A 17,720-nucleotide genomic window follows, 5' to 3' on the forward strand; every position below is an offset into this window, starting at 1 on the left:
TTTGCTGAGGAATCCGCGACAAATCAAATGTGCCGACCAAATTTAAGTTATAGATAATAGTACGCGGAAACCACCGAAGTTTTGTCAGTGGGAGCCACATACATCTTGGAACATGTTTAAAAACTTGTCTCTGGTTTTCAGAGGCCTACAGACAATCAATTGCGCGCCTATCCATTCCAAAGGTTGAGCATTATTTAAGCTTTGATTATGTCTCATTCTAGCTGTTTTTACCTAAATTTTTCACTTTTTACTGAAGACTTAGTTAAAAGTGAAGACTAAGTTAGACAATTTTGTTAAAAGGAAGGCAAGCTCCACTATTGAAGAAGGAAAATGTAAAGGTCACCAAAAACGTGATCGACTTCTAATTTTTGGCGGCATGCTTTCTTATGCATGGATTCTTATGAAGAAAAATGAAGCATCCACCATTTTAGACTGTCTTTTTAACATGTATAGATGCAGGTACTTTAGATTCAAGGTTTTGTACAATTTCAGTTCATATTATAATTTTTATGGTTTGGATTCAAAGGTTTTGTGGGCGCTCTTGGTTTTGATTCATCTTATGTCGATTTAGTTGCCTCGTAACAGTTTCTTGTTTAAAGGGTGTAACTATGTTTTGATGAGCTTTTTTGCTTCGGGGTATGCGATAACTTGGAGCTAAAATCTTTTTATGCCACTTTTTTTCAGGTCAGCTGTCTACCCAAGCTATGTCTGCCTAATAACTGCGGGCTATATTTGGTTCCAGTTCTAATTTAACGCTGTTTATTGCGAACATAACAAAGGGGCGAAATTATTTTGACAAACGTCGCAAAATAAATTTGAAAATAATTTCGCCTCTTTGTATACATTTTCCTATTTTGAACAATTCCCGTTTTTAATAATTCGGTTATAAGGTTACGGCTTATTTTATATCGGCTTAGTCGCTTTCTAATGCTTCGTTTGAACGGTGAAAATAGGTTTATGAGTGTGTTTTCTTAGAAGAGGGATTAAAAAACTTAATTGTTTGAAAAAATTTTGGCTCAGTTCCGAGTAGACAAAGTTCTTGATTTTTCCGAGCAATTTTTTTCTACTTTTTTGTCGGCTTGCGTGCCATGCCTCTTTTGTGATCAATTTCGCCCGTGTAAGTTTCTTAACCAAATTGAATTTCAGATGAAGGTTGATGGCTCTGTTTGGTAAGGGCTCTGTGACAGTATCAACAACGCCTGTTCCCATCACCCCTGATTTGACAGTATTGTGTAGTGAGTGAACATTAATTTGATTTGTAGCTGTTCTGAAGACTACTAAAGTCTTCGTTTTATGGCAACTTTTGTTTCCTTTTTTATTTATCAAAGCTAGTCTCTTTTTTTTTACAAAATGCGTACTCGAGTTTTTTTTTCATGAAGATGGTAGATGCATAGGTTATTTGTAGAATGGAAGCACGGCAATCAATGGTATCTAATTATTAGCACTTTCGCATTTTGGAAGTAATAAGATTTCAATTGCATATCTTGTAACTGATGTCTGCGAAACAGCTTGAGCATTTATTTTTTATTTAGGCAAAGTGACGAACCCACAAGCTGAAACTGAAAACCCAAACGACATCAGAGAGTTCTGTGACGCTGTTAATCAAACTATTGATGGGTAAGAGCTAATGAGTTAAACTGAAATATGAACCTACGATTAGCAGGTTAACTTATTCTTTTTAGCATTCCTAACCAATAGCAATAGCGGTAAATTGCCAAGTTGTAAGAATTGCTGTAACGTGTACACGGGATGGAAAAGTCATTAAATATTAATTTATTTGATTTCTGATCCGTTGGTTTTGAAGAAAGCACGCAAGCAAAAGACGTCAAGTTTATTGTTCCGATCACGTCACGAAGACACTATGGCGTAGATTGAATTTATCCGCTCGACTTTGACTACCTCAAAAAAGTTAGTTGGGGTCAAATCAGGGGCGGATTTGGGGAGGGGGTTGGTTTTTGGTGGCGGACGCCTCCTCTCTGGGATTCGGCCCCCTCATCAACCAAGGGGTCTCCCCTGTGGGGTTATTTCATTACATTCATTTTCAACCGACCAAATCTAATTTTTTTCTAAAGGTGCCTTATACTGATTTTGGCACGTCGAGAAACGCGATTTTTTGGTCAACATTTCCGAAGTTTTTTTTTTCAAAATTTATCTGCGGCGCAAACGTTTTTTCGTCGAAATAGGCGTTCAGGGAGACCTTGGGCGCCCGAAAAATCAGTTTGGTTGACCTAAAAAAAAAGGTCGACAACATTTTCAATTTTTTAAAATCTTATGGGGTTCAGGGAGCCCTTGGGCGCTCGGAAAATTAGTTTGGTTGACCTAAAAAAAGGTCGACAACATTTTCAATTTTTAAAAATCTTATGGCGTTCAGGGAGCCCTTGGGCGCTCGGAAAATCAGTTTGGTTGACCTAAAAAAAGGTCGACAACATTTTCAATTTTTTTTAAAATCCCCCATCTCTCGAGAAACTATGCGCAGTCCTTGCGAATCGGAACCGCAATGTTCAACTATGATATAACATTTGACCTTCAAATATTAACTCATAGTTGAATATAGTTCAGCCGCGATTCGGTTTCCATTAAAAAAAGTTTCCCCAATTTCGGGAAAAATTGGGTCTGAGTTTTCACAAATTTTGTTGACAATGAAATGAAATTTGATAACGATTAATTTTATACTATTGCGAGTCTCACGTTAGTTTGATATAATTATCATTCAACCTTTCATTGTTTTAATTCAAATTAAGGCGCTTTTAAATAAAACACAGCAAATGAATAAAAATGGGATTTTTTTAAAGAAAAAATTTTTAATTCATGTTATTACTACTATTTTCCTCTTTTTCGATATGCTTCATATAATCATTGTAGAAGGGACGTCCTGTGCTGCTTGTCAGCAACTGGGTATTCTTTTGAACTGGGTATGTAAATGAAGCTATACACTTTTTGGATGAGTTGGCTTTCTGAAAATAACAGTGATTGCACCCAAGGAGGGATGGGGGGACGCTTCCTCCGCTCAGGAATTCGAACACCTGCCAACACAAAGGGTCCGCCCTTTGTACTATTTTGAGATATCCACTTTTGGCTGACTGACCCTAAAGTTTTTCTAAAGGCGCCCTTGGTGCAAATATATACTAATTTTTGAAGAATAGTGCCTCAAAACGCTTTTTTGGCGTTTTTCAAAATGTTGCCTACGGTGCAGAAAATTTGGTCAAAATTGGATCTTTTTGGTGATTTGGGAGAGCTCAGAAAACCAATTGGATCGAACTAAAAAAAAAGGTCGACAAAATTTTTTGAAAATCCGCGCCCCTCGAGAAAATCCTAGATCCGCCCCTGAGTGGCACCGACGAGGGACCGAAAAGTTTTGCCTCTGTCGAAATAATTTCTCGAAGTTTTTTTTAGTTTTCATTTGTGGAACTAAAAGCTTGTTTACTCCATCGATTTTTAAATAGTTTTTGTTTTGATATTTTAAAAGTTATATAGCATGGTTAATGTTTAGACCTCAGAGAGTTGTACGGATAGTTGTGCCTAAAATCCAATCTCTGAATGAACGGGAAGCTCTTTACACATTAAATGTGAGTGCATTAACATCACAATAAGATTATTCAAGTTCTGTTTCTAATGAAAGTTATTTATTTTCAGTTGATCGATGCCTGTGTCCAAAGCTGTGGAATTGCGTTCCACGCTGAAATCGGAAAGTTTAGATTCCTGAATGAAATCATCAAACTTTTATCTCCCAAGGTTGGTAATTTGAACTTATTCATTAAATTGTTTCATTTAACCAAAAACAGATGGAGAGCAGTAACGCCAAAAATTCGTAAATTTTTTATCATTCGATTATTTAATCACATGAACTGAAGACTCCGGTTTGAAATAAATTAATTGACCGTTTTTGCAAAGTAATAAATTAGATTATGATGGGCTGGGCAGTTTTGAACTTACGGAAAGTAATTATTACCTAATTGGGTTTTTGATATGGTTAATTACGTTTGTTTTTCGAATTCTCAGGTCGAAGTGTTACTCGTTTTTGTATTGTCAGTTCGGGTTGCCACTCGGTTGAAAATTTCTGATGTCGAATTGTCAGTTTGTTTTTATTTCAGTACTTGGGAGCTACCACACCTGAACGAGTGAAGAAAAGGTCAATTGAGCTCCTCTACGGATGGTCGAGGGGTCTGACGCATGAACCCAAAATTAAAGAGGCGTACGAGATGCTGAAACAACAAGGTATATATAGTCCATAGTTTGAGTTGTTCGACTACGAAGTCTTACAATGCATGATTGTGTTCCTGCAACGAAACCTAGGCCATCAATTGGTCACATTTGGGGCTGAAAAGTGTCTGAAGTTCTCCTTTTTTGTTCAGGTCTGATCACATCGGATCCAACATATGTAGATCATCAGTACGAGTTTAGCAGTCCAAAAGAAACGAAAGAGAAAGTCAAGAATCCGATCTTTGAAGACGACGAGAAAAATAAGGTGAGCTATTTTGAAAGCTCGGTATTGTTAAAAAAGACGTATTGATAAAAAATCATGTTTCCAAAACTATAATTTTGTTTTAGCTGCTGACAAAATTGCTGCAAAGTAAAAACAAAGATGATTTGGAGGCCGCCAACAGACTTATTAAAACAATGGTCAAAGAGGTATCTGCTATGTATTAACTTGTAAAAAATCAGTTTTCATCTAAACAAATCATAACCAGATTAATTGAATGATTGCTATTTTTATATTAAGGACGAGGAGAAGCTGTATCATTGTTTTCTTTATTTTTAGGACGAGGAGAAGCTGCAAAAGCAGTACAAGAGGACAGAGGAGCTGGATACCATACACAATAACATTCGACTGATGAATGACATGCTCAACAACTACTCGAAAACATCTTCAGATGCAGACATCGATCTCATGAAGGTAATTCGGAAATTTTGGAATAGAAATATGAACTCGGAGTACGCAAAATTAGGTGGCTTAGGCAGGTTAATATCTCATTTCGGATTGTACGCGGGTAGAAACAAAATGCCGGTTAATTGACTTGATGGGAAAATATAGGTCATCAAACAAATCTTCATTGTAAAAATGAACACCTTTTGCTTGTTACCACTCGGATTTCGTAATGGTTGGTTGAGATTAAGAACGAACGGATTGATATAGTATTTATATATTGTGCTTTTTGTTCCAATCACTCTCGTAGACAGTGGAGTAACGATGCCGTATGTGTTTTTATAGACAATTTTGACTGATTAAAGAAGTATTACGTGAAATTTCAAATTAGACCTTGATCGTAATTCGGAAATTGAAAAAGCTTCAAGAGGCAATTATTACACTTGCGATAGCGAGTGTCTTGCAACCGGGTACTAGGCTTTTTGTCGCTTGAAAAAGACTCAAAATGTTTTGATTGCAGATTGAATCCTAAACACAGCCGAATTTTTGCTAATTCGAAGCCTATTTCTATTTTTATCTTATTTCACTTTAAAAAGCTGCTTTTTTGTCATGTTCTCGCAAGTGTTTGCGCCTCTGTGTGAAAATTGAAATGTTTTTTTTTTTCAATTTTACCGCTTCCGGTTTAGCTTTTGTCGGCTTAGTTTCCGATTTTATCACATGCCAACTAGATTATTCAGTTGAATGTTATTTTAATAGATTTGAATGCTGAAGTAGATTTGAATGCTGGAGTAGTTTTGAATGCTGAAGTAGATTTTGAATGTAAACTTCATCAAAAATCATATTGTTTTTTTAATTTAACAGTGTGTCGCCAGTTTTTCGGCTTAAATGCTCACCGTTTTTGTCATTATAAACGCAAGTGAACAAACTTAGTGTTTTGGCATGACTCTACTTGTTTCTTGTTCCAACCTAACTCGCAAATAGAGGTGCTCATTTGGTTGCACTTTTGCCATAATCACGATCTGTAGCATTGGAAATTTCATAGCATCTATTCTCTGTTTATTTGTGGCTTGTGTTCGCCGACAGTCAAGCGGCCTTGCCTCAGAGGGAAGGAAGTGAGATTCCTTAGCTACTTGTCGGAAGTTCAACGCAGCGCAACTTTTTTGATTTTTGGTGGCATTGTTGCTGCATAGCATTGGCAATTTATTAGCTTCTAAAGCTGCATTATTTGGTAGCTAGTGGGCAAGCTTTCCATTGCCTGCGGCTCAGATGTTAAATTCCATATCTCGAAGTTGCATGTGCTAATCCGACACAGGAAATTCTATGCTTATTTCTACCTTCTCTCATTTCGGTTTTTAGAGCTGCTCTTTTGTCGTTTTCTCTCTTTTGTTTGCGAAGTGCACCTCCACTTTTGTCTTTAATTTTATTTTCATAAAATTAATTGCGTGGAGTTTTCTTAGAAAATTGTCTCTATAATTCATCCAATTTAGTTACGTTTTCGATGATTCCCTGTTTTCTCAATATTTTCTTATTGTAATTTTTTGGTGGCACCCTTCAATCAATGACATTCAATCAATAATAATGTAAGAAATTTGATGCATTTTTAAATCCTCAACTAAACCGAAAAAAGCTAGTTGTTTCACACAACAACAATCATAACTCAATTTCAGACATTTTCTAACTCAATATATCTCGCAATATTTGAAATGCGAAATTTATACATATTGTGGCCTTATGCTTTCCCATTAACTGCATGCAGAGTTAATGTGTTGCTTTCAGTTTGTTATATTCCTAATTTTTAAATGCGATATTGCGTCTGTTTGGTGCAAATTTTGCTGCATCGCATTGGCAATTTATTAGCAAATGCAGCTGCTCTTATTTGTGACTTATGTTTGCCGATTGTTAAGCGTCCGTGGCCAACAAGGCAGGGCTGTGAGACTCTAAATCCCGAAGTCGTTGGTTTGAATAAGATACGTGACAAATTTTTAAGTTCATCGAGGCTTATTTCTTTTTTTATTCTTTCTGTAAAGCTATGTTTATCGTGTTCTCGCTAGTGTGCGCGAAGCGCAGCTTCGCCTCTGTGTAGAAATTCAATCTTTTTTTATCTGTGCTGAGAATTTTTTCGCTTGTGTGCGTGTCTGTAGTGTGTGGAGATGGAAAACCATTTTTTCTATCTGATGATTAACAATCTGCTTCAAATATTTTTTTATGGTAATCTTTCAATCTTCTTTTCAATTTTTTTTCTGATTGTTGATCAATAACTTCATAAAATGTGGCGCTTTGTTGGCTTGTAAATTGGTTTTTGAATTATTGACATTTTCGATTTGCATTTTTTGATTAATTTTCTAGTTTTTTTGTCCTTTTTTTCAAAATTCATGGCTCATTGAAAATTTTCCAACTCTGTTGTCTGTTTTCTTTTTTGTTTCAAACAATAATATTTTCAGATTGAATCACGGCGAAAAAGGTTCATTTATCTTGATTGATTTTGATGGATATTGGTGGATTTATGAGCTTGGTCTTATGTAATTTTTTTGCTTGTGCCTTTTGATGCTTTTCTCAGCCCTTTTTTGTCAATTTTTTCCTGATACGCCTGCTGTTATGCATTTCGGAAGCCTGAAATGATTTCAAGTCTTAAATCACTTTTTTCAGATTTTTTTTACAAATCTGTTATCTTGGCTTTTCTACAAATCTGTTATCTTAGGTTTTTGTCTTAGTTCAACTTTTATGTTAATAATTTTCATTCATTTAATTGATCAAATTCGAGCGTTTAATTCCAAATGATACCCATTCTGATAGTGAACTAAAAATCTCCAGAATTATTATCAGAACCCGCTAAAAATTACTTGAACGTCGATGCCTACATGAAAAGAATAGAGTGACTTTCAATTCAGATGAAACACAATTTTTATAGTTAACTATAAAAATAGTCGTTTTTCATGAGAATCACGAAATAAAAGTTTTGAAAGCATGCATTTATCTAGGATTTTTTCGGAACAATATTTAAGGTTTTCAGTACAAGCTAACTAAATTCTATGGAAAATGGCATTAGGAATCGGTTCACACTATGTTGTAAGGAAAGTAGTGCCCTTAAATGTTTGGTTTAGCTTATTCAAATATTTGATAATATCCATTTTACATAAAGCGCAGTTTTCTCAAAAAACTCTCAATTTTACAATTGAACAGAAGGAATAGAAAAATAAACTGGGAGTCAAAGTCTATTTTTTACGTCAAAAATTGATAGAGCACCAGGTTTACTATTAAAATTCAAAATACTTCCAGCATAGCTATTGATAACGAAAATGAATATTCTGAAATCTTTCGGTGGCTTAAATCAAAGATCAGTAAATATTTTCTGTCTACAGAAAACTTAGCTGCACATAACGAAGAGAGCAGTACAGATAATACCCCAGAGTTGTTCGAACAACAAAAAAGGGAAAGAATCAGCTGCAAGAGGATTCATTAAGAAATGTAATTTACTACTGAAAGAAATTTAAAATCTCGCAAGAAATTTAAAGAAAAATAAAGACATACCTTCTACAGAAACATGAATCAGTACCCAGTACCAATTGACAGATCACTCGGAGGAATCAGAAATTACTGCTACTAATATATATATTTTTTCTTCGTGAGCTATTTAATTAATAATTAATTAATTGGTGTCATGTGCAGTTTAATTTATGTAGTTGAGTGTTTGTAAATACAATCATTCCTAGACATGTTTTATTCACCTAGAGGTTATATGAAATTAACCTGTTTTGTTGAAAAAAAATGATATCGAAGTGTTTTTATAAAAATGGCTTTTTTCACGTCTTAACGGTTTTCATTCAATGAATTTACTGCGATATAAACGTGTAAAAATTTGATTTGGGTGAGTTTTTTTTTTGTGATTTTGTTTCTTTCTGACTTTAGCTTTTGTGTCCTTTGACATGTTTGTGTTGCATCGCAAATGTTGCGGAGCTCTGCTTTGCCTCTGGGTATAATATTAACTTTTTAAGTCAACGAAGATTTTCCTGATCTATGACAGTCACAAATTAGCATGTTTCATAATTGGAAGTTCGTTATAGGAACTGAAGGAAAGTTTGGTGAAGTTTCGTCCACGAGTGTTCCAGTTGGCAGCTGAAACTGATGAAAACGACGAATCCATTGGTTAGATAGCTTCGAAGCATTCATGTAAAGTGTTGGACCTTTAGTTCAGATCGACTGATTGACTGGGGACCGGCCTACTAGCGTTCGTGCCGCTTAGCATGCGGGTATTAGTGCTATTAGAACTGAGTTTGTTTACTCAGCTTCGCTACCGAAACTTAAACTGATGCATGCCGCTTCAGAGTGAGTAATTACTATAATTAAGCATGCTAAGCGGCACGCATGCAAGTCGATACATCACCGTATTTAAATGCTCTGAAGACTATTTTTTTCACTTGAATATGTTATTTAAAAAAAAAAACTCATTAAATTCGATAAAAAGCTCATCTGAATTAGAATGTAAATTCATGCTGATTAATTTTTGTAATTGTTTATTTGCTTGAAATTTGCAGGTGACATTTTGCTGGCAAGTGACGAGTTGTCCTCTCTGTTGGAAAGATACAACAGTACAGTTGGGAACAGTCACTACATTCCTCCAGACAAACCTTTGTCAGGTACCACAAGTAAAAAAACAACCTGTTAACACAAAATTTATAACCCCGCCACAGTCGTATTTTGGTTTTATGAGGAAGTATAATTTGATGATTTGCTGGGGGCTATAGTTTGCTGGCTGTAATATGCTTGAGAGGACTTAAATTTTCTGTGGGCGGCTATTATAGAAAAGGCAGAATTTTGATTCTTCAAATGAAATGCTCTAAAAAAATTTTGCTCTAAACGCTCAAATGAACTTGAAGAAATGTTCCAAATAGCCACACTATAAAATGAAAACAATACGTGATCTCCCAAAATCATCACTTCGAGTATTTGCGGAATAGTAGTGAATTGGCTAAGTGCAAAGTTGAGTTCAGGTGACTTTTTGAGTCCACCGTAATCTCAAAAAAAGTTATAGTAACTCGGGCTCTGATGTTGTTGGCCTTATTTACCACTCCTATGAGTTGGATCTTGTTCTTTGGAATGCTTAAGTCAGTGTTTTTATCCTATATTCTGGCTATAATCTGATATGTTATTTCAGACGATTTGAACTCAGTTGGTGCTGCAGTTGGTCTCTTAGATTTACACTCTCTAGATCCTCTAGCCGATCCCCTGCTGGCACAACTGGGACTGGCTTCCTCAGTTGAGAAGGGCTCTGCTGCCGCAGCTGCGGACACAAATCCGTTTGCAATGTTCGAATCGCTGGGAACTCCTAATTCAACTTCACTAGTAAGATACTTAAGATGAAAAACTCGTTTAGTTTTTATAGTAATTTTATAGTAAACGATATTGACAAGACATTCTGCAATTTCAAGTCAGAGTGCAATAATGCCAGTTGCAAAACAATGTGTTACATCATCTTTTTCTAAACTATTGTGTTTGTTTTTTTTTTCGCGTGGGCTTATCTTAGCTTTTAATGCAATTGTAAAGTTTCTTGAATGTTTAGAGTGTAAATTTGTCAACATCACCGTTCAATTCTACGGCGCAGTCGAGAAAGCCAACAACAGGTGGTGCTGATTTGATAGGGCATACAAACCCTTTTGCAATAAACTCTAACCCTAGTTCACAAAATCCGTCCGCATCGCCACAGCACCGACTGCACGCAGTATCATCGGGAGTCGCACCGCCGCCTCTTCCAAATAGACCCAATAGTCAAAGTCAAGAAGGTAATATTTGAATAGTGTTTTGGTCATTAAGTTATACCATCTTGTTCAATTTGTTTTTCTGACCAATTAAAACTAATTGTGTTACTATGCGGTGGTCTGCTTCTTCTGGATTACCTTCGGCTTTGATGCTAAAATGCTCTAAAAGGATGATGTAATAAGACCCACGCCTACGACCTGAACATTTAGGAGTAAATTCGAATCCCTATCAATATCAGATTTGTTTTTTAGAGGTTTGTGAGGACTGCGGACTTTTTTTTAATCTCTCCGAGTAAACTTTCTAGAACTGAATGGTTGAAAATATATGGAGCATTTCAGGCTCAATGTCTGTCAAATGTATATATTTTTGGTTGTAATCTTCCATAGGGTCAAATATAATTGAGAGCTGACTATATCACACACTTTTGAAAGTTTCGGAACGGTCTTTATTAGCAGGCACGCCAGATCTGTCCAAAAACGCATCAAAGAGGCCACAAGCGTCAGGCATGACTAAGAGCGGCAGTGGCTCTGGTGCATTTGGAGAACTGGACTCACTGGCTAAAAATTGGCTGACTGGGGGTGCAAGTGGGGACAAGGTGGACAGTACACAGCAGAGGTAAAAAAAAGGAAACACGGATTAGTTCTTGCATTGAATGAATCTTGATGAACTTAGTTATCAAGTGTTAATGAACGAAGTGAATATCGCGTATTTATGATTTGTTTTTTTTTTAAGAGTAATGAACGTAGTGAAGACTCTTATATGATTTTTTTTCAGGAAAAGTCTCTAATAACTACGATGTGCATTTATACATATTGATGCATTTATGAATGCACTTAGGTATATATGCTCTTTTTGAGTTCAATTGAAATTCATCTGCTGGAAGGGATGCAAATAGCACTCTCCAAATAGAAAAGTGGAAATGGTGCAAAAAAAACGTGAACGGTATAGGTCTTGCTGATTTTTTTTTTCAGGAAAAGTCTCTAATAACTACGATGTGCATTCATACATATTGATGCATTTATGAATGCACTTAGGTATATATGCTCTTTTTGAGTTCAATTGAAATTCATCTGCTGGAAGGGATGCAAATAGCACTCTCCAAATAGAAAAGTGGAAATGGTGCAAAAAAACGTGAACGGGTTCTAGTTTCGAAAGTGGAATTTAATTTTGAGATTTCCAGCGGAATAAAAACTTTACCTACTGACCTTTTCTCTAGCTAGGTTCATGTTATCAAAAAAACGCCAATCAAAAGTTGTCGTAGAAATTCAAAGAGTTTAAAGGGCATCTATTTTTTCTTTGAAATTCGAAAGTTTGAGACTTTTCCAACTGCCATTTTTCCGCTATGTTTTCCGGCTATGGTCGGCCTTTTCTTCTTCGAAATTCAAAAGTCAGTTTTTTATGTTAACTTGTGTTCATTGCTCTTTTCCTATCTTCGATTGACTATGTTTTCATTTTCAGAAAATTTTATGCTCAGGATTAGCGAGCCTAATCAAATCGGAACATAGACCCTTTTTCAGATTCACAACTTTGTCCAATAGAATCATTGACTCCGCTAACAGTGAACGTGCTTATTAGCATGCTCTAGAAAATTTAATTTAAACTACTGGTTGCTATTGCAGTGTAGTTGTGATAGTGCAGTGCTCTTTACATGAGCGTACCGTAGTATAATTAGTACGATGCAACTTTTTTCCAACCTAAGTTGAAAGTAAAGTGCAACTTCTGGTGGCACTTTTGAATTTGTAGACTGCATTAGCATGATAAAACTATGGGTTTTGACATTGATTAGTAATAAGTTAACAGAGATGATGCTCTTTTAATTTATCAATTGAACCGAAAAAGACTCTTTGTTTCATACAACAGTATAATTATTAAAATTCCATTCCAAAAATTTTCCAACTCAGTATACTTCGCTAGATTTGGTTCAATTTATCATAATTCAGTACAAGCAAAGTTAGTGTGGTTGCCTTTAGTTTATTACATTCCATATTGTTACTAACAAAGTTAACGTTTTGCTTTTTAAAGATCCCGTATCTTTTGCCGCTTTATCGCTCGTATTAGCGAAGTGCAACTTCACCTCTCTGTATAAATTTGGTTTAGTTGTTATCAATGACGAGTTTAGTTCTGAATTCATTGGCGAGAAAAATTATTTTAAATCCAGTTTTCAATGGAATGGGATAGCTTTCAGAAAAAAAGTACCAATCCTAAGTGTTTCCTTCCGCTTGAGATTTGCAAGCTTTTTCAAATAAGAATCTAGATTTTTTCGGGTATACAACTAGTTTAACAAAATCAATTGAATCACCCGATGATGCTGCTATGGTGACATGCTCATTTTCATGAAAGTTCAAATTTAACTTCAAGTTAAATTGAAAATTCAAATTCAGTTTTCCGCTTCGTAAGTTTTGTTCAAGACTAATTTGAATTTAAAATGTCGCGTTGTGCATGTTTGCCTAGAGTTCCTGTTGATAAAAACAGGTATTATGAAAGTCTATGTGATTTGGTTTTTGTATTTTTTTTGAGGCGCTTTGGAAAATTTTATCCGTTTTTTTGCAAAAAGAATTTTTTTTTCAAAAACACTACCGATTTTCAAAAAAGAGTTATTCATAGAAACACCTCTATAAATTTTTATGGGCCTGCTTACTCCACTGCGCTCTTTTTGTTTTGCCTATTTGTCTACAGTCTTCGTAAAAGTCTGGGCGAATATTTGACCGATATTTTTTTTTGTTTTCTCAAAAACTAGCCTACCAAATATGAGATTTTTGTTTAAATGAATAGAACGGATTTGAAAAAATCCCCGGCGTTAGCGGCTATGCCCACAATTTTTTCAGACAAAACTTATGGCCCTCGGAATAGCCCAATGTTTGATTTTTTTTAAACAGTTTTTTGAATATTTTTTCAATTTTATTGAAAACTAGCCTCCCAAACCTGAGGTTGTGGGTTCAATGGGGAGATAATTAGTTTGAAGCTCCTCTGAATTAGCGGCCACTCTCAATGTCTTAAGACAAAAAGTTTTCGACCTCGGTAAAGTCAATTTTTGTGTGAAATTGAAAGAGCTTTAACGTGATACTTTTTTTGTTTCAAAATACGAAAATTGTTAACAAATTTTCAGTTTTTTTTTTCGTTTTCCTGGATTCTTTTCAATCATCTGTTGGCTATGTTTTTCAGAGTCGATGAAAGTAGTTCTTCGAATCGATGAATGTAGAAAAAAAACTATCAGGAAGTTCTGAAATGTTCAGGCTCAAATTTACTTTTTCGGTCTGGCTTATGTTTTCATTTTAAATTCACTTCATTTCCTTCATTAAAAAGGAGTCAAACTCCACTATCGAACAGCGACAGGGTAAAGGTTACGAAAAACGAGATCAAATCCCAATTTCGAAAATGGACTGTAATTATCAGATTACCCAGTGAAATGAAAAAATTTTCTTTTGATCTTGTTTTCTCAAATTGGGATTATTTTTTATCAAAAAAGAGTCAATTGTAAATTTTTTCTAGAAATTCAAAAAGCTTAAGGCCATCTACTTTTTCGAAATTTGAAAGTTGATTTTTTTTTCAAAAAAAAACTGTTTTTTTTCTTTTAATTGCATGCATTGACTCTTTTCCAACTCGGTCTGACTTATGTTTTCATTTTAAATTCACTTCGTTTCCTTTATTAAAAAGGAGTCAAACTCCACTATCGAACAGCAACAGTGTAAAGATTACGGAAAACGTGATCAAATTCTTATATCGAAAATGGACTGTAATTATCAGATTTCCCAGTGAACTAAAAATTATCTATTGATCTTGTTTTCTCAAATTGGGATATTTTATCAAAAAGAGTCGATTGTAAATTTTTTCTAGAAATTCAAAAAGCTTAAGGCTATCTACTTTTTCGAAATTTGAAACTTGATTTTTTTCAAAAAAAAAACAGTATTTTTATTATTTGCATTCCTTGACTCTTTTCCAACTGTCTGTTGGCTCTGCTAAAATAAGATTCAAATGAAGTCTGATTGACTTTCCACATAATACTGCAATCAATCTCTTTTTCTGGGTTACCCTTGCTTGAAAAATTCATGACAATATAATTAGGAGGTTCCTTTGCCAATCAAACTGTCACACTAGGTAGATTTAGCATACTGAAGTGATTGATTTGAAAATATTGTATAAATTGGTAGCATGACTTTGAGCTATTGCATTTTAGTCGTTTTAAACTAACTTCTGCCCTTCAGAAAAAGGCCATGAACTGCTATGAAACCTTTTTGCAATTTTTCATGACATAACGTTTTGGCCGATCGACTTTTAAAAGCCTTTCGGAAAAACGGCATTTAATATATTTTTTAGAAGTTTGTGGCGAACATTTATAGTTTGAGGGATGCCAAAAATACAAAGTTTAAATGTAGCCCTTTAATCCCTTTTCTTGTAAAACCTATATTTGCTTTTGGTTTTAATTCTTTCCCTCCTTTGGTTTTTTAATTCTTTCCCTCCTTTGGTTTTGATGATGAAATGCTATTTCCTCAAGACTATTTGAAACGAATTTTGCGGTTACAAGTTGAACTAAAATATGCAAATGCGTGCAAGAGAATACTTTAAAAGTTTTTTTAACTTGCAAATAGCCGATTGTGTAAATTTTGACAGCTCCGTATTTAAGCTAGAGGATTGGAAACTGGAAAAGAGCACAACTCTGTTTTTAGCTCGAACTTGAACGACATACCTGATGTGCCTCTGATCCAAGAGATGGTATCTCCACTTATTGACACATCGCCCGCAAAGACGACTTCCCATCCGACCGAGACAACTCCAAAAGCATCACGCTCAAGGACACACAGAGAAGACTTTACAATTTATTCCATCAAACCATGTTAGTAACATATTCATATTCGTCAATTGTTATGCATAGTTTTGCCTGAATTAATGAGTATTTTTAGAACAAGCCTGTGTCGCAATAATTAATTAAAAGCGAGTACAAGCGATGGTCATTTGTTTTTATTCTTGTTTTTATTGAAACAATGAATGAGATAATTTGGAATCATTGGGTTCGATAGGTTTGAGCTGCATTTCTGTTATTTTGTTTCAGCTCCCACCTTGAAGCCAATGTCTCTTATAAGTGATTCCGATATCGGCATTTCGATCACCGCCAATTTCACTCAATTTGCTAAACCTTCAATAGAAACAGAACAGTCCAAAGGACTCTCAGATATAGTTGTTCTCACAATTTCTAACACAAGTTCCTCGAACTACTCGAAAGTGGGGCTCCAAGTAGCGTGTCCGAAGTCAATGCGAACCCAAGTGGGTGCGCCATCCAGTGATTCGATGCCAGCTCAGACTCCGTTTGCACCTCCGGCTGTGATCAACCAGTGTCTATTTATTTATAACCCTACCAAGGTTAGTCTCCTTGAAAAAAGCCGGCATTGAGTTTCCGTGTGTGAGTTGTACCTTGATAAGCTGTTTAAAACGCCTGGAAACTCTTGGTGACATTAACTTGCTTTGACATTTTTGTGGGAAACTACCGCAAGATATTTTTCTCGATGCTTTGGGACTTGTTAGCTCTGAAAACTAGACTCCCTTATTAAGTGCCAAGACAATTATATAGGTCGTGTTGATTTTTCTCACGTTGTTTTCCAGTAAAAGTCTTGATGTTGTTCACGCTCAAATTTGGTTTATCGCGGTTTGATTTTTCATTTTTTTTCCAGTTCAATTCAAATTAAATTGCTATAAGGAAGGTAAATATGAATCACTTCTCAAATGGATTTTAATTTTGAGGTTTTCCAGCCTAATAATTAAATTTATCGAACTGTCGTTTGGCTAAGTTTTTAACGTTTTTGCAGAGAGCTGTAATTATCATACATCAAGATAAGTTTTGAATTCGATGCAGTCATGACTAATTTAGCTGCTGTTAATAATACAGGAAATAAAATGTAAGTTCAAGCCTGGTAAATTTAGCGTGTGATATTATGTGCAGGTTGTCCCTCGCCTGAAGTTGAAGGTCACTATGACGAAAAAAGGCGAAGGGGAGGAATCTGGAGAAGGGGAGGCGATCAATCGGGTGATCGATTGCAGTCTCGATTGTCTCATCTCAGAAGCAGACTTAGAGTTCTCCGATTTCAGCTAGCCGGAAATTAACAGTGAAATCAATCTTAAACTGAGAAAAAAGTGATTCGAAGCAGTTGTAATGAAGCAAAAAAATGGTCATTTGACGTTGATGTTAAGAGACCGTTTTGTTGTTTTTGGGCAATGTGCGATAAATAAGATTCGAATTAAATATATTTAAGTAGGAGAAAAAACAGAACCGGTAGTGCTTACAAATAATTAAAATCCTAGAAAATGGTCACAAAAATCTGAAATCGTAACAACAGATCGGCCCAATCATGTTCTTCGCACAACATAAAATTGAATATGATTTTATGATGATGACGCATGCGTGCTATTTGTTCTTGTCTTTTCCGTGAACTAATAAATAGTTATCTGGAGTTCAATTGTTTCAGGTGAACTTATATTATCTTTATCAGGTGTCAATGAACAAAGTGAAGACACTATTTATGTCATGAAGTTTTTAGGAAAAGTCAAAATTTTATCACGCGCTAATTTAATGTTTCGCGGTTTTTCATTTGTTAAAAGGAAGGCAAATTACACTCCAATTACGAAAGTCAAAATCACGCTAAGAAACGTGAATGAATTTGAGTGTCGAAAGTGTATTTTAATCTGAAACTTTTCCAGCAGACTTAGAACATTATCTATTCATTCAGTTTTGTCAAATTTGTTATCATAAAAGGTTTTCAAATTCATTTTTTTTCAAAATTCTGAAGTTGAAAAACGTATCTTTATCGGTTTCTTTTTAAGTTCATTGACACTTTTTTCAACTCTCAGTTGGCAGTGTTCCTAAATTTATTGTATAAATTGCATACAAAACTCCATTTTAGTTGAAAATTGTAATTTAAAAAGTTGGGTGGTTAACTACAGATCATGATCGATATTTGACTTATTTAGAATGTTGTAATTATCAGACTATCTATTGTAATAAACTATTTAAATGAGAGTCTAGATCTTTCGGATGAGGTCGATCATTTTAGAGGAAACTCAAGTTACACGCGACTTTAAAACTGGATTATAGACGCATTTTCAATGATGAAAC

General features: G+C 35.1%; 1 protein-coding gene across 3 annotated transcripts; it reads left to right on the forward strand.

The window, feature by feature from the left end:
- Nucleotides 1–1,150: 1,150 nt before the first annotated feature.
- On the forward strand, nucleotides 1,151–17,308 carry LOC134842540 (ADP-ribosylation factor-binding protein GGA1-like). 3 transcript variants are annotated; one of them, XM_063858925.1, is made up of 16 exons: nucleotides 1,151–1,235; nucleotides 1,533–1,617; nucleotides 3,491–3,566; nucleotides 3,634–3,732; nucleotides 4,092–4,215; nucleotides 4,353–4,465; nucleotides 4,549–4,629; nucleotides 4,760–4,894; nucleotides 8,926–9,007; nucleotides 9,397–9,507; nucleotides 10,017–10,204; nucleotides 10,422–10,641; nucleotides 11,071–11,233; nucleotides 15,283–15,449; nucleotides 15,666–15,973; nucleotides 16,551–17,308. In XM_063858925.1, exons 1-16 carry the CDS (start codon nucleotides 1,157–1,159, stop codon nucleotides 16,698–16,700), a joined length of 2,181 nt encoding a protein of 726 aa, XP_063714995.1. In that variant the 5' UTR covers nucleotides 1,151–1,156; the 3' UTR covers nucleotides 16,701–17,308. The 3 variants fall into 3 exon arrangements, with proteins under 3 accessions (XP_063714995.1, XP_063714996.1, XP_063714997.1); XM_063858926.1 differs by having other exon boundaries at nucleotides 11,074–11,233; XM_063858927.1 differs by having other exon boundaries at nucleotides 9,397–9,498.
- Nucleotides 17,309–17,720: the final 412 nt, after the last annotated feature.

This window comes from Symsagittifera roscoffensis, chromosome 3 (genome assembly GCF_963678635.1).
Source record: "Symsagittifera roscoffensis chromosome 3, txSymRosc1.1, whole genome shotgun sequence".
NCBI classification, from domain to species: domain Eukaryota; kingdom Metazoa; phylum Xenacoelomorpha; order Acoela; family Convolutidae; genus Symsagittifera; species Symsagittifera roscoffensis.